Here is a 15,175-nt window from a genome sequence, read left to right as displayed (position 1 = left end):
GCTTTCAACCATCTGCAACTGCAGTCCCAGGGGAATTTTCACGATCTTCTTACTGCCTCGAACACCAGGCACACACACAGTGCTGACAAACATGCACAGAAGACACTCCGGCACATAAAATAATAAAATAAACCTGAAAAACAAACAAACAAACAAACAAACAAAGAGATAAGACCAAGAGCTGGAGATGCAGCTCAGAGGCAGAGCACTGACCAGCTAGTAAGCACAGGTCTCCGTGCTTGACTCTTAGCATAAAAAAATAAGTAAGTAAATAAAAAATAAATAAGATCATTTTCTCCTTCCAGAGAGCGCAAGTTGCAAGTTTCGTTTGTGTGGCTGCTTAGCCTCTGGCTCCAGATGAGGAGAGTTCTACGAGCTGCAGAGAGCCTGATGAGCAGCCCCACTGAGCCCCATAGAGGTTCCTCAGGACAGACTAACTGCCTCACTCTGCATCTCAGGACCCACAGTGAGAAAGCCACTCAACCAGAACAGCTCAGAACAGTGTCGGAGCTGTGGGTATGCTGTGAGCCAGACCTGTGAACCCACCCACCAGCAACCAGCCTTTGAGGCAGAATTCAGCTTCTCTCCCCACTGCGGGGCGGACGTCCCAGGGCTTCAGAAGTGTGTGCCCGCAGGGTTGCTGAGGGCACTAGGCAGTCCAGAGTGGGTGGGGTAAAGCTGTGGGTGGAGCTATGAAGGGAGGATAAAAACTGCACCTTGTTCTGTCTTTGCAGCTTGCTTCCTAAAGCTATAAGGGTGAAGAGGCTGCCTTCTTCTTACTACAAACCGGATCTGAGTCAGGCAAAGAGAGGACACATCTTAGAAAGGAGAGTTTACAAGGGACAGGCGGATAGAAACCAGGGAGAACGGAGGAGGCACAGCCCAGAAGCAGTAGGAGAAGAGCGGAGAGGAGATGGAGATGGGGGAGGGGAGATGAAAGGAGTGGGGGCAGCAGTGCCTGCTGGGAAGGCTGCAACTTCAACCTTCAACTACGTTCCTGAGGCGGCCAGCCACAAGCTCACCTGTATGCCGGCAGTAGCCGCCCCCATCCCCTCCACCCCCAGCCAAGAGTGAGGCATCACTCCAAGTCCTTCACTGTGGGCCACTGCGACTTTGTCTGAAGCAGGATGGGCCCCGAAAGCAAATAACCTCAGGCACTCAGCATGTATGCTTGGATCTGGAAGATTCCCAGGGCTCTTCACAGTAGCAGGCTCTGGAAGGTTCCAACAACTCTAGTTAGCATATGGCAGACACACAACACCCCCCCCCCCCCGTAGTCTAAGCTGGCCTGAAATTTGCCATATAGCCCAGACTGATCTTGGACCTACAGCAATCCTCCTGTCTCAGCCTCCCAAATCCTAGAAGTCGTAAGCAATCACACCGGGCTTCTCCTTTCCTTTTTGTTAGAGGAATACCCATTGTATATGTTCGCTTTTGTAACCGTGACTTACAAAAAAGGGGGTGGGTTCATCTTGGCTTGTAGTTTTCGAGATTCTAGTCGAGGATCAGTTGGGCCCATTGCTTTGGCACTGTAATTCTGCATTTGGCAAGGCAGCATAATGGAGCGAACAAACAAACAAACAAACAAACAAATACCCCTCAATTCATGGCCAGAAAGAAAAGAGAAGTGAAGTGTCAGACATGAAGGCGCACTCCTGCAGCCCTGGCCCTTCCGCAGGGGGATCAGGAGTTCAAGACCAGCCTGGGCAACACAGTGACAGGCTGCCTCAATGAGCCAATAAAACTGCCTTTAATAGCAACACTTGAGAACCTGAGAAAGGAGTGCAGAATGTAAAGCTAGCCCAGGCAAGATCCTGTCTAAAAAGAGAGCGAGAGAACATCCTTGGATAGTTTTATGTCAATGTGACACAAGTTAGTTATCTGAAATGAGGGAATCTTAACTGAGGAAATGCCTCCAGCAGTCCAATTGTAGGGTGTTTCTTTAATTAGTGACTGATGGGGGACTGCCCACCTCATGGCCTGCTATCCCTGGGCTCTCTAAGAAAGTAGGCTGAGCATGCCAGTAAGCAGCACCCTCCATGGCCTCTGCTTCAGCTCCTGCCTCCAGGTTCCTTTCCTGACTTCCTTCAATGGTGGAGTACTGTAAGGAAGTGTAAGCCAAATACACCGTTTCCTCCCCAGCTTGCTTCTTGGTCATGGTGTTTCATTACAGCAATAGAAACCCTGACTAAGACAGAAAGCAACAGCAAAAGCTGTGGAGAGAGAGGGAGAGAGAGAGAGAGAGAGGGAGAGGGAGGAAGAGGAGGAAGAAGAGGAAGGAAAAGAAGGAGGAGAAGAAGAAGAAAGAAAGAAAGAAAGAAAGAAAGAAAGAAAGAAAGAAAGAAAGAAAGAAAGAAAGAAAGAAAGGGAGGAGAAGAAGGAGGAAGAGGAAGAGGAGGAGGAAGAGAAGATAAAAAGGGAGATAGGGAGTAAGGGAGGAGAGAAAGGGAGGGAGAGGAAGTTGAAGAGAAAGGGGAACAGGAGGAGAAGGGAGGAAGAAAAGGACCTGGGACTCACAGCTTCCCTTAGGAGCATGCCCATAGTTTCTGAATATCTCTGAGCAGGATTTCGTTGCTTAAAATCTTCACGTCTTCCAATGGCAACTCCCTGGGAACCAAATCTCTAACATGGAATCAAACACAGCATGAAACATCTTAAAGGTACCCTGGGACATTCTGGGCTGAGATCTGGGAGGAATTCAGAATTGTCCTAAGGAGACACCTGGAAAGGTGGGTTTACTGGGTTCAGTGGCACCATCATCCAATGTGTGCCTATCACACGCAGCAGCAGCTCAATAGGCAAGGAAAGAGTCAGGGATGCAATTAAGGGATAGAGGGATGGAGGGATGGATGGATGGGAGGTATGTTGTCTTATTTGCTGCTAAATGTTAAGAATGCAGGATGGAAGGCGAAAGTTATTTCAACTGCAAGATCTTAGAAAAGAATCACATGTAGCCTTGGCTGTCCTGGAACTCACTCTATAGATCAGGCTGGCTTCAGATTCACAAAGATCTGCCTGCCTGCCTCTGCCTCCTGAGTGCTGGGATTAAAGGCGTGTGCCACCACTGCACAGCAAAAAGAATCATTCTCAGCTCTCTCTGGGCCATACGTTTTGCTAGAGAGATGATTAGAATTCATCCATCTATCCACTCACAATGACAAACTGGGAAGCAGCACGCGGGCAAGGACCACAGAAGCCCAGAAGGGGACAATGACCTAGGCTCAGGGTGAAGGGAAGGCGAGACTGAAGGACTGACCAGGGTCTCAGCGTTCATGACAACCTTACAGCCACAAAAGCCACACCTGTTACCTTCACACACACACCCCACTCCTATCACTCACGTGTGCTGTCAACTGCTTGTCAGACTTCTCACCCCCAAGAAGGGCATGTGCATTCTGCAGACAACTGAAGAGACTCGAAGGAACAAGAATCTAATAACAAAAATCCAAGCAGTATGGAAGATAAATGGGGAAGCCATATGGGCGTAAGGGGGTAGAGGTCTGCATCCCAGTCCCCTCCCCATGGCATCTGCAGTGCCTCACTTCAGCTTTTCAACAGCACCTGCCTCCCAGCCTTTCTGACCCCTACAAAGAGCAGCATGACTGGACCTTTAAATTGGGAAAATGCTTCATCATGTTCTGCTCCATCATGAAAAACTAGAGACTCCTCCCCCCTCCTCCCTAGCGCACTCTCCTGGCCTGCAGCCAGGGGCTGGGGATGAGACAAGGAGAGGAAAGAGACTGGCAGAGATCTCTTTTAGGGAATCTATCAGTTTTCATCCTAGGGATCCCTCCAAAAAAGAAAAGCACAGTAAACTGGGGTGCAGTGAGGATTGAGGTAATTGCCTGGGAGAAGTTCTGATCTGAACAAGTCTATACTGGTTTCCAGAGCTTGTCAGTGGGCATTGGAGTGGGGTTCTCTCTGCTCCGGGAGAAAGAACTTCACAGAGAGCCAGGCACTGGACAGGACATGCAGGGGTGGGTCACTTACATACAACCGTAGGTCGCTTCAAGCCCATCATATGACTCATCCAATCCTCCCCTGTACCGCACAGAGGGACTGCTTGGAAAAGCTATGGAACCTCCCTACTCTGATAGGCATAGATTTAACCCTTCCCATCCGAGGAGCGGGTGCTGTCCGTGGTGCTGAAGCGATAGCGGCACGGGCGGCTCCATCCACTAACACCGCTTTTGACCGGAAAACCAAACCAAAAACAAGCCATATAATAAAGCAAGAGCTCCAAATCTAAGCCCCTCCGCCCTCAGTAGGGCTCATGATGGAGGTCGGTGGACTTTGGTACTGAAAAACCACTCCACCACTTCCTCGGAGCATGAAAGGGGATGCTTACGGCAGTACTGGTTCATCTATTGTGGAATAGGAGTGAGATGCCAAGATAAAACAGAAAAATCGGGCAAGGAAGGGAGAAAGACAAAGTTCTCAGGTGAGGAGAAGTGGTTACTATTCCGACTGGCAATATGTGGGTTCTCCCCCCCAAATTCAGTCAGAGACTTCCCAAGTTCGAACCTCCTAGGGACACATAGGAGCTTGGAGTTGCATCTTGTCTCTTGCACACAAGGGAAAACCAAACATAGGAGAACACAATTTGTACAAGGTCATTCAGCTAGTGAAGCACAGACGCTAACCCCACCCTGTGGCAGAACTTGGCTTGGGTGTTGAGGCTCTTGCTGCCTACTGAGGGACCCCCTGTTCTTCGTAGGCAGTTTTCCTTGCCGGACAAGATGAGACTCCACTTTCCAGTAGTGGCCAATGGAATTTTTAGAGAGCACCACGTTCTTCTCACCCAGCGCTCCCTTTCTCCGTCTGCAGTGTTCTCCTTCTCAGGGTAGCTTTGCGGTCGTTTCAAACTCCACGCCCACCCCAACCCCAACCCCAACCCCGAAACCAGCTGTACAGTTCCTTAAGCCCCTCTGGGTGGCCCAGGGCCGCTGTAGTATCTGGGGAACACTGCACCTCCAGCTAGACGGTCCCCATTTATCATCAGTAGCATCCATCATGCAACCCCATACAGAATCCCTTCGTGGTGGCTGCAGTCTGCATTCCTATCTCAAGGTCCTCTCTAACTATCAGGGAACCAACCCTGTGCTGTTTCTCAAGTGGGGGTGTCCTCTCATAGTAATCACTGCAGTCTCCCACTGCTTCAACCCGAAGGCGCCCTGACCCATCAGTTCTGCAATCCTCTCCCTATTTCTAGTGCCCTCTCTTATTCTGAGGGTCTTATTCTGACCAATAGGGTCTTCCGACATGCACCTGGAGGTCTGCACTTGTCCGCTCCGGAAGTCCTTTTACTCCTTGGTCTGACCTCGGGAGGCTCCACTGACGATGAGTCGATTCCCCTTCACTCCTGGGTCGTCCCCCCCCCGGCCCCGCCCCTCTCACTGCGGAGAAGCCGGTCGGCCCGGGGCCGCGGGGGAGGAGGTGGAGAGGGTGGGGCCCTCCTCCCCAGCCCCCCACTGCCGAGGGGCCGGACCGGGCCACCGCGGATATAAAAGAGCCGGAGTCCGAGAGCTGCCGCAGTGCTGCCTGCCCCGTCCCAGCCCCGCACTACCGCTCCGCTGGCGGCCGCACCTGCTCCGGCCATGATGAGCTTCGGCAGCGCCGATGCGCTGCTGGGCGCCCCGTTCGCGCCGCTGCACGGAGGAGGCAGCCTGCACTACGCGCTGAGCCGCAAGGCTGGCGCGGGCGGCACGCGCTCCGCGGCCGGCTCCTCCAGTGGCTTCCACTCGTGGGCGCGGACGTCCGTGAGCTCCGTGTCCGCCTCACCCAGCCGCTTCCGCGGCGCCGCCTCGAGCACCGACTCCCTAGACACCCTAAGCAACGGCCCGGAGGGCTGCGTGGTGGCGGCGGTGGCGGCGCGCAGCGAGAAGGAGCAGCTGCAGGCTCTGAACGACCGCTTCGCGGGCTACATCGACAAGGTGAGGCAGCTCGAGGCGCACAACCGCAGCCTGGAGGGCGAGGCGGCGGCGCTGCGGCAGCAGCAAGCCGGCCGCGCAGCCATGGGCGAGCTGTACGAGCGCGAGGTGCGCGAGATGCGCGGCGCCGTGCTGCGCCTCGGGGCGGCGCGCGGGCAGCTGCGCCTGGAGCAGGAGCACCTGCTGGAGGACATCGCTCACGTCCGCCAGCGGCTGGACGAGGAGGCCCGGCAGCGTGAGGAGGCAGAAGCGGCGGCGCGCGCCCTGGCGCGCTTCGCGCAGGAGGCGGAAGCGGCGCGCGTGGAGCTGCAGAAGAAGGCGCAGGCGCTGCAGGAGGAGTGCGGCTACCTGCGGCGCCACCACCAGGAGGAGGTGGGCGAGCTGCTCGGTCAGATCCAGGGCTGCGGGGCCGCGCAGGCGCAGGCTCAGGCCGAGGCTCGCGACGCCCTCAAGTGCGACGTGACGTCGGCGCTGCGGGAGATCCGCGCGCAGCTCGAAGGCCACGCGGTGCAGAGCACGCTGCAGTCCGAGGAGTGGTTCCGAGGTGCGCGGGAGAGCGGGGTGGGAAGGGGTCGCCCCCTCCTGGCGGAGCAGTGAGCAGCCCGTGGGTTCACCATCGAGGACCGTAGAGGACTCCTCTCAGAAGTAGCTGGACCCGCTGCGAGGTGCATGCCACCTGACAAAGTAGCGGTTTTACCCAGACCCTCCCTTGGGGCGCCCTAACTCTGGATTTTCCTTTAGAAAAAGGAAACCATCCTCCACATTCTTTATGTCTGTACTTAAACACCGGGGCCAACCCCTGTGCCCCACACACTGTTAGACCCCAGATTCAGACTGATCTCCCATCTGAAATGGAGCAAGCCCCTTCTGGACCCAGCGTATCAGGTATCCAGCAGCCGCTTGCCATGCCAACTCTGCCCACCCTTTCTTGCGCACCTTGCGCAGTGGGTGGAACAGGAGTATTCGTTCTACCAGGCTTCGTCCCACTACTTGCTCAGTACATAACATCTCAAATTTTAGTAATTGCTGTGTAAAAATGAAAGCCATTCATTTTCACGCCGTTTCTAGCCAGTACGGAACCATCATGTGGACTTCATTACTGTAAATGGCTTTATTTAATATCCCCTTCCTCTTTCCCAAAAATTACAGGGGTTCTGAGTCAGCTAGACTGCAGTTGCCCTGAAACCTTACCCAGTAGCTGCAGGGTGACCTTGACCAACATTGGCTTTCCTCTCATTCTCATTTCTTTTGGGATTGGGGCAAAGAGTAACTGGGCTTCTTAGTGTCAGCTGCAGTCATCTGCTGTAGTCGTTCCTGTAGTCATCTATAAATTCATGCATTGTTCTGGAGGCAAGTACAGAGCATCTGCACTTTTCAAAAGTGTCTGTGATCCATAATAGCCACGAATCCTCACTAGAGTGGTTTTTAAGCCTTTGCTAACAACATGGAAAGCCAGGGATGCTGGGATTTGGATGGTTGGAATTTCCCTTTTCATGTTCTACGCCTTTGCGGTGGCAGTGCCCTTCCCCCATCTCTGCAGCAAGGCTCCTCCCAGAGGGGACCTCTTCTCTTCTTTTAGGTTTGCCCTTCACCAAGCAGGGCATCCCAGGATATGTGTTCCCACCAGCTGGCCTCTTTCTTTCCACCGGGACTCAGCTCTTGGATACAGGATGTTCACTTGCTGGAGATTAAGACCAATTTCTTATTTCCACTGGCCTGGACAAGATCTGAGAACCAGGAGTCAGTTGGTGGCAGAGACTCCACTGGCTCTGGGGCTGCTGTGTTAAGGGAGTCAGAAGAGGAAGGGACAGAGGCTGGTACAGGACGGGCCTTGTGCTCTCCTATGACCTTGGCCTCTGTAGAAATCTGCAGTGAGGTTACCATGGCTACATTGTAACTGATCGCTTGTGTTCATACCTGGGGAAGTCAGGAATATTAACCTCTTTCCCAAGCCTGCACACCCCAGCTCAGAGTTAGGCCTCATGCTAGTTTCCCATCTGAACCCTTCAGTGCAATGTGCCAACCCTTTGTTAAGGAACTCTGCCAGGCACTGGAACCACCAATGGGGGCGTCCTGTCTCCTGAGTGGTTTATGGATCAAGCTGAGGGAGACACAGTCTGTTTTCTGAAGCCAGATAGACTAAATTTGAATCCTGCCACTCACTAGCAGTGTGGCTTTGGACCATAACTACTTAACTGTCATAGGAAAGGGTGTATTAAGCATCCTAGCACCAAGTAGGTCTTCAACCCATGCATGCCACTTTCCTGATTGCAGCCCAAGTTCATATGTGGCTAACCCTGTGTCCTGATTCCTTCCCTACTTAGTGAGGTTGGACCGACTCTCAGAGGCAGCCAAAGTGAACACAGATGCTATGCGCTCGGCCCAAGAGGAGATAACTGAGTACCGGCGGCAGCTGCAAGCCAGGACCACAGAGTTGGAGGCCCTGAAAAGCACCAAGGAGTCACTGGAGAGGCAGCGCTCTGAGCTAGAGGACCGTCATCAGGCAGACATTGCCTCCTACCAGGTGAGCAGAGGGGAGGGTGACTGACTTACTTTCTTAGAGCAGGACTCTGGTCTCTGAGTCAGACTTCACATTTGTTGTTGTGTGACCTGGAGAGTTCTCTGCCTACCTAAACTAAAATTCCCTCTCTGGAGTGAACAGAAGAAAACCAGCAAAAACCTCTGCTTTGCAGATCTGTGAAGATCTAAGAGATTTAGAGTGCTCACAACCTTGGGGACATAGCTCAGTGGTCGAGTGCATGAGGGCCTGGGCTCCGTCCTAGCATCTAAGAGAGAATTTACTACTCAAATATAAATGCTCAGCATAATCTTGGTTAGACTAGGCATTCTCGTCACCAGTGTCTGTGGGTGTGGCCTGGGCGCAGCTGGGGAAGATTTCTTCAGTCAGTCTGGGGAGAAAAGTGTCACTTTCCTAGAACCTGATAAACAAGTAGATGTGGTAACTACAGAGACACTGGCAGCCGGAGAAACATTAAGGAGTAGTAAAGGGCCGTGTGATGGCTCACTCTAAGGCAGTGCTTCCCAGCCCTCCTGACACTGCTGTCCTTGCATACAGGTCCTCATGCTGTGGTGACCCCAGTCAGAAAATTATTTTCATTACTATTTCATAACCACGATTTTACTAGTTATGAATCACAATGTAACTATTTTTTGGAGAAAGAGGTTTGAAACCCCTGGGAGAACACTGAGAACACTGCTTTAAGCAGTGGTCCAGGGCACAGAAGTTTCATCTGTATCCAGTATGCTTCCGGGTAGCCTCTGGCTGGCCAGGGGATCAGATAGCAAGGGCTGACACTTGCAGGCACTTTTGGAAAGAACAGAAAACAAGGTAACTAAGACTGCTCTTGCTCCAGGTATCCCTGTGGAGTGTACCACCCCAGCTACATCTCAACCCTTCAGGGAACATTTTCTAAGACATCTGTAAAAATTCACCCATCATTCTGACTGAGTCAGTGTCTGTTGTATTTCATTCCAGAACTTTCCTCAGGCTGAGAGTTTTGCTCCAGACTTTTCCATGATTGTACATGCACATCGAAACTTTGACAGGGTGGGGCTTCGTCCTCCAGCCAGGTGGCTGAGCAGGGTAGCATCAGCTTACCTTGCCAGGTACTGCATGGCAGATGACTCTCCTGATGTCTCATCTGTCTTCCCCAGGACGCTATTCAGCAGCTGGACAGTGAGCTGAGAAACACCAAGTGGGAGATGGCTGCACAGCTCCGAGAGTACCAGGACCTGCTCAACGTCAAGATGGCCCTGGACATTGAGATTGCCGCTTATAGGTAAGATGGCCCAGGAGCTCGAAACAGGGTAGAGCCCTGACTTCCATAAAGTACTAAGCCTTCAGTTTCAGGTTGTGTTTGGGTGGCTGCCTGCGTTTTAGAAACAGAAGGTCTTTTAGTTTTTATTTTGTTTTGTTTTTTAAAACAGATCTTACTAGATCACAGAGACCCACCTACCTCTGCATCCCAAGTGCTGGGATTAAAGGTGTGTGTCACCACAATCTAGCTAAAGACATGGACCAGGGACACCTCTGTAGAGTCTCTCTCCTCCTACCTTTACATGGGTTCTGAGAGTGGAATTCAGGCATTAAGGCCTATGCAGCAAGCCTCTCTACTCACCGAGCCATCTTACCAGCCGAAAGTATTTTAGTTGTGAGCCTTAACCCTTAAAAGCTCAGCTGTCCCTCCCATACTAATTATAGTACAATATATTTTAATGATGTGTGATCAGTGGGTAAAGGCACTTGCTATAAAAGCCTGAGGGCCCATGTTTGACCAGCAGAATCTCCTGTAGAGAGAGAACTTTGATTCCTGAAAGTTGTCCATAACCTCCCTCACCCATTGAGGCACCCATGTACCCACACCTGTGCACGAGCACAATGAAATAAGGAAAAAGTATTATAAAGTCTGTATCTTAAATTGGCCATTTAACAGTTTTAAAAGAACATGTCTTCAAGGCCAGCCTGGTCTACAAAGTGAGTTCCAGGACAGCCAGAGCTACACAGAGAAACCCTGTCTCGACTCCCTCCACCACCAAAAGTCAGTGATGTTGACTTCATTTGCATATATTTGTATACACAACACTCTTCTCCCTCCGTCCAAACCCTTGGCTCGGGAGTGACTTCTTATCCTTCTGACAGCGCCCTACAGTCTAAAGCCCTCCTCTGTCCCAAAGCCAGCCAGCCAGACACTACTACAGCCCCACTCTATGACGGTGCCCTACAGTCTAAAGACCTCCTCTGTCCCAAAGTCAGCCAGCCAGACACTACTACAGCCCCACTCTATGACGGTGCCCTACAGTCTAAAGCCCTCCTCTGTCCCAAAGCCAGCCAGCCAGACACTACTACAGCCCCACTCTATGATGGTGCCCTACAGTCTAAAGACCTCCTCTATCCCAAAGTCAGCCAGCCAGACACGATTACAGCCCCACTCTATGGAGTTTCTTAGTTTGCTTGGCCTTCATTCCTTGCAGAAGGAAATGGAGACAACAGAAACAACATCCAAACCATGGGTTGGTGGGAGCTCAGCCAGCCCTGCTTACGAGGTGTCCAGCTGACACAGGTTCTGCTGGTGCTCGCTGAATGGTAGCCATGAGACTGACCGGTCCCCAAAGATGAGACATCACAGCCTAGCAGGGATGACATCCCAAGGCTTCTTCTGGTTGGTGTCCTTGGCTGTCCACCTCCTGCTCTGCTCTAATCTTGGTAACTCAGTGTAGTACAGTGATCCTAGAGATAGAAACACGGGCCCTGCCCCAGGCTGTAGATTAAGATCTGTAGTTTAACAGGATTCAGGATAATTTGTAAGCTGTTAAATTTGGAAACCACTGTTCTGGGAGAAGCCCCTATGCACCCACTAAGCAGCCACCTCATCTCCCGCCAATCCCTTAACACTCATTGCCCTCACAGAAGCAGCCCTCTGAGCTAAGGATGCTGACGATCAGTCTTTTACCAATGAAGGAGTCTGGGTAGCGTGAGGAGCTAAGTGAGAGGGGAAACCCCAAAGAATGGCTCCAAAAGGAGCCAGGATACTCTGAATGGCAATTAGGAAACCTCTCAGCCTGGATGTGGGCTTCCTCGTTCCCTTCAGCCATGGGAAGGGCTTACATTTTATGTTATTGTGTGGGGGCAGGGTTGTGTGTACAGTGCACATGTAGAGGTTACATACAACATTCAGGAGTCATTCTCTCTGTCTCTCCAAACCCAGAAACTCATATATACTGGACCAGCAATATGCTACTGAGCTATAACCCTGGACCACCAACTTTCTCTTGAAATAGGTTTTTCTTTGGGGGGGGGGATGGGATTGTTTGAGACAGGGTTTCTCTGTATAGTCTTGGCTGTCCTGGAACTTGCTTTGTAGAACAGGCTGGCCTCGAACTTACAGAGGTCCATTTGTTTCTGTCTCTCAAGTGCTGAGATTAAAGTCATGTGCCAACATGCCTGTCTTGAATTAGGTGTTAGTTGAGAGACACGCAGTGTAACTTTTGTCAGCGTAGGGTCTTCTGTGGAGGACCACTCTTTAGGGCGAAAGTTCCTCCCTTAAGCAGCAGTGCAGCCCCTATGAGTGTCAGGCTCTGTAGGGAGCCACCGGAACACTTCCTGAAGTAACTCTCAAAGTGCTTCCTACCAAGGCTGTGACTCAGGGCAGGGTATACGTTAGCATAACTCCATCCCCAGCACCAGAAAAAATAAGTGAGTTCAAAAGTCTACTAGGAATGAAAATGAAAAACCTGAAAAAAGAGCAGTAGAGAAGAGAAGAGGAAGGAACAAGGAAGAGAGAGAGAGAGAGAGAGAGAGAGAGAGAGAGAGAGAGAGATTCCTGCCATTGAGTCATACCCTTCATTCACCAAACCCTGTCCCTGCACGTACTGGGGCTTCAGAAAGCCAACCAGGAGTCCAGCTCTGAGGTAACAGCGTATCCCATTATCCACTCCACAGAAAGCTCCTGGAAGGCGAAGAGTGTCGGATTGGCTTTGGTCCGAGTCCCTTCTCTCTTACCGAGGGACTCCCAAAAATTCCCTCCACATCCACACACATAAAAGTCAAAAGTGAAGAGATGATAAAGGTAGTAGAGAAATCCGAGAAGGAAACTGTGATTGTAGAAGAACAGACAGAAGAGATCCAGGTGACGGAAGAAGTGACAGAAGAGGAGGACAAAGAGGCCCAAGGTGAGGAAGGAGAAGAAGCAGAAGAGGGAGAAGAAAAAGAAGAAGAGGAAGAAGAAGCAGCAGCTACATCTCCCCCTGCAGAAGAGGCTGCATCTCCAGAAAAAGAAACCAAGTCTCCTGTGAAAGAAGAGGCCAAGTCCCCAGCTGAGGCCAAGTCCCCAGCTGAGGCCAAGTCCCCAGCTGAGGCCAAGTCACCAGCTGAGGCCAAGTCCCCAGCTGAGGCCAAGTCTCCAGCTGAGGCCAAATCTCCAGCTGCAGTGAAGTCCCCAGGTGAGGCCAAATCTCCAGCTGAAGCCAAGTCACCAGCTGAGCCCAAGTCACCAGCTGAGGCCAAATCTCCAGCTGCAGTGAAGTCCCCAGGTGAGGCCAAATCTCCAGCTGAAGCCAAGTCACCAGCTGAAGCCAAGTCACCAGCTGAGGCCAAGTCTCCAGCTACAGTGAAGTCCCCAGGTGAGGCCAAGTCACCACCTGAGGCCAAATCTCCAGCTGAAGCCAAATCTCCAGCTGAGGTCAAGTCACCAGGTGAGGCCAAGTCTCCAGCTGCAGTGAAGTCACCAGCTGAGGCCAAGTCTCCAGCTGCAGTGAAGTCACCAGCTGAGGCTAAGTCTCCAGCTGCAGTCAAGTCCCCAGGTGAGGCCAAGTCCCCAGGTGAGGCCAAGTCACCAGCTGAGGCCAAATCTCCAGCTGAGGCCAAGTCACCAATTGAGGTAAAATCTCCAGAGAAGGCCAAGACCCCCGTGAAGGAAGGAGCAAAATCTCCAGCTGAGGCCAAGTCTCCCGAGAAGGCCAAATCTCCCGTGAAGGAAGATATCAAGCCCCCAGCTGAGGCGAAATCCCCTGAGAAGGCCAAGAGCCCCGTGAAAGAAGAAGCAAAGTCTCCTGAGAAGGCCAAGCCTCTAGATGTGAAGTCTCCGGAAGCCCAGACTCCAGTACAGGAGGAAGCGAAGCACCCCGCAGACGTCAGACCCCCTGAGCAGGTGAAAAGTCCTGCCAAGGAGGAGGCCAAGTCCCCTGAGAAGGAAGAGGCCAAGAGTTCTGAAAAGGTGGCTCCCAAGAAGGAAGAGGTGAAGTCCCCTGTGAAGGAGGAGGTAAAAGCCAAAGAACCCCCAAAGAAGGTAGAAGAAGAGAAGACACCAGTTACACCAAAGACAGAGGTGAAGGAGAGTAAGAAAGACGAAGCTCCCAAGGAGGCCCCGAAGCCCAAGGTGGAGGAGAAGAAGGAAACTCCCACGGAAAAGCCCAAGGACTCTACAGCGGAAGCCAAGAAGGAAGAGGCTGGAGAGAAGAAGAAAGCCATGGCCTCAGAGGAGGAGACTCCTGCCAAGATGGGCGTGAAGGAAGAAGCTAAACCTAAAGAGAAGACAGAGACAACCAAGACAGAAGCAGAAGACACCAAGGCCAAAGAACCTAGCAAACCCACAGAGAAGGAAAAGCCAAAGAAAGAGGAGATGCCAGCGGCACCAGAGAAGAAAGACACCAAGGAGGAGAAGACCACAGAGTCCAGGAAGCCTGAGGAGAAGCCCAAAATGGAGGCCAAGGTCAAGGAGGATGACAAGGGCCTTTCCAAAGAGCCTAGCAAACCCAAGACAGAAAAGGCTGAAAAATCCTCTAGCACAGACCAGAAAGATAGCCAGCCCCCAGAGAAGGCCACAGAGGACAAGGCCACCAAGGGAGAGAAGTAAGAGAGGACAAGAGGAACACCCAGAATAGCCAAAGAAACTCAGGACGGTCCCAGTACTCAGGGGTCGGCGTAATAAATTTTATTTCTTCCTTTCCTTCTGTAAGAAGAAACACTGCTTAGATGGTGGGCCTGTCCTCACCAAACAGGAATTTCTATTAAGATTAAGTTAGCAAGAGAAGATAACCCTGAGCCTTGTCCCCCACGCCGAAAACCCTCCCCAGGTGATGGACAATTATGATAGCTTATTGTAGCCGAACGTGATGTATGCTGAACGCTACGCGTAAAACACGCGACTAAAAACTGCCCCTCCTTTCCGAGTAAGTGCATTTATTTCCTGTATGTCCAACTGACAGATGACCGCAATAATGAATGAGCAGTTAGAAATGCATTATGCTTGAAATGTTGTAACCTATTCCTGAATGCCTTCTTGTTTTCCAAAGGAGTGGTCAGGCCCTTGCCCAGTACACGCTCCTGGAAGAGCTGCAGCAGGTGAGGCAGGGCGCTGACCACTGAACCACGCCAGGGTGTACTCTCCACTGAAGCCCACTTTCAATTGCTTCCGTGCAATAAAACCAAGTGCTTCTGAAATAAAATTGTGGCTGTTCTTACTTGTTCTCTTCCTCTGGGAAGGCTAGAGGCAAGGGATGGCAGTCTAGACATCACATCAGATCTGTGCTGGTGGCCTAGGGCATCATTCCTCAGTATGCTCTATGAACCATCTTCATCAGCATCACCTGGGAGCCTTATAAACTCACATACAGGGCTGGTGAGAAGGCTCAGTGGTTAAGAGCATTGGCTGTGCTTCCAGAGGTCCTGAGTTCCGGGCAACCACATGGTGGCTCACAACCACCTATAAAGGGATCTGATGTCCTCT

General features: G+C 51.8%; 1 protein-coding gene across 1 annotated transcript; it reads left to right on the top strand.

Annotated features, from left to right (window-relative positions):
• The first annotated feature begins 5,306 nt into the window (after positions 1 to 5,306).
• Nefh (neurofilament heavy) lies at positions 5,307 to 14,880 on the top strand. Its single transcript, XM_021178070.2, has 4 exons — positions 5,307 to 6,474; positions 8,255 to 8,454; positions 9,606 to 9,730; positions 12,391 to 14,880. Exons 1-4 carry the CDS (start codon positions 5,598 to 5,600, stop codon positions 14,300 to 14,302), a joined length of 3,114 nt encoding a protein of 1,037 aa, XP_021033729.1. The 5' UTR covers positions 5,307 to 5,597; the 3' UTR covers positions 14,303 to 14,880.
• The last annotated feature ends 295 nt before the right edge of the window (positions 14,881 to 15,175 follow it).

Source organism: Mus caroli, chromosome 11 (assembly GCF_900094665.2).
Source record: "Mus caroli chromosome 11, CAROLI_EIJ_v1.1, whole genome shotgun sequence".
NCBI classification, from domain to species: Eukaryota; Metazoa; Chordata; class Mammalia; order Rodentia; family Muridae; genus Mus; species Mus caroli.
Note: the sequence above shows the minus strand (reverse complement) of the source record. Positions and strands in the feature narration are given on the sequence as shown.

Bases quoted from the DNA above. Each gene is read 5' to 3' on its own strand.
- Nefh (XM_021178070.2), top strand. From the start codon at position 5,598: ATGATGAGCTTCGGCAGCGCCGATGCGCTGCTGGGCGCCCCGTTCGCG. The intron at 6,475-8,254 runs GTGCGCGGGAGA...TTCCCTACTTAG, and splicing joins GTCCGAGGAGTGGTTCCGAG to TGAGGTTGGACCGACTCTCA. The intron at 9,731-12,390 runs GTAAGATGGCCC...TCCACTCCACAG, and splicing joins ATTGAGATTGCCGCTTATAG to AAAGCTCCTGGAAGGCGAAG.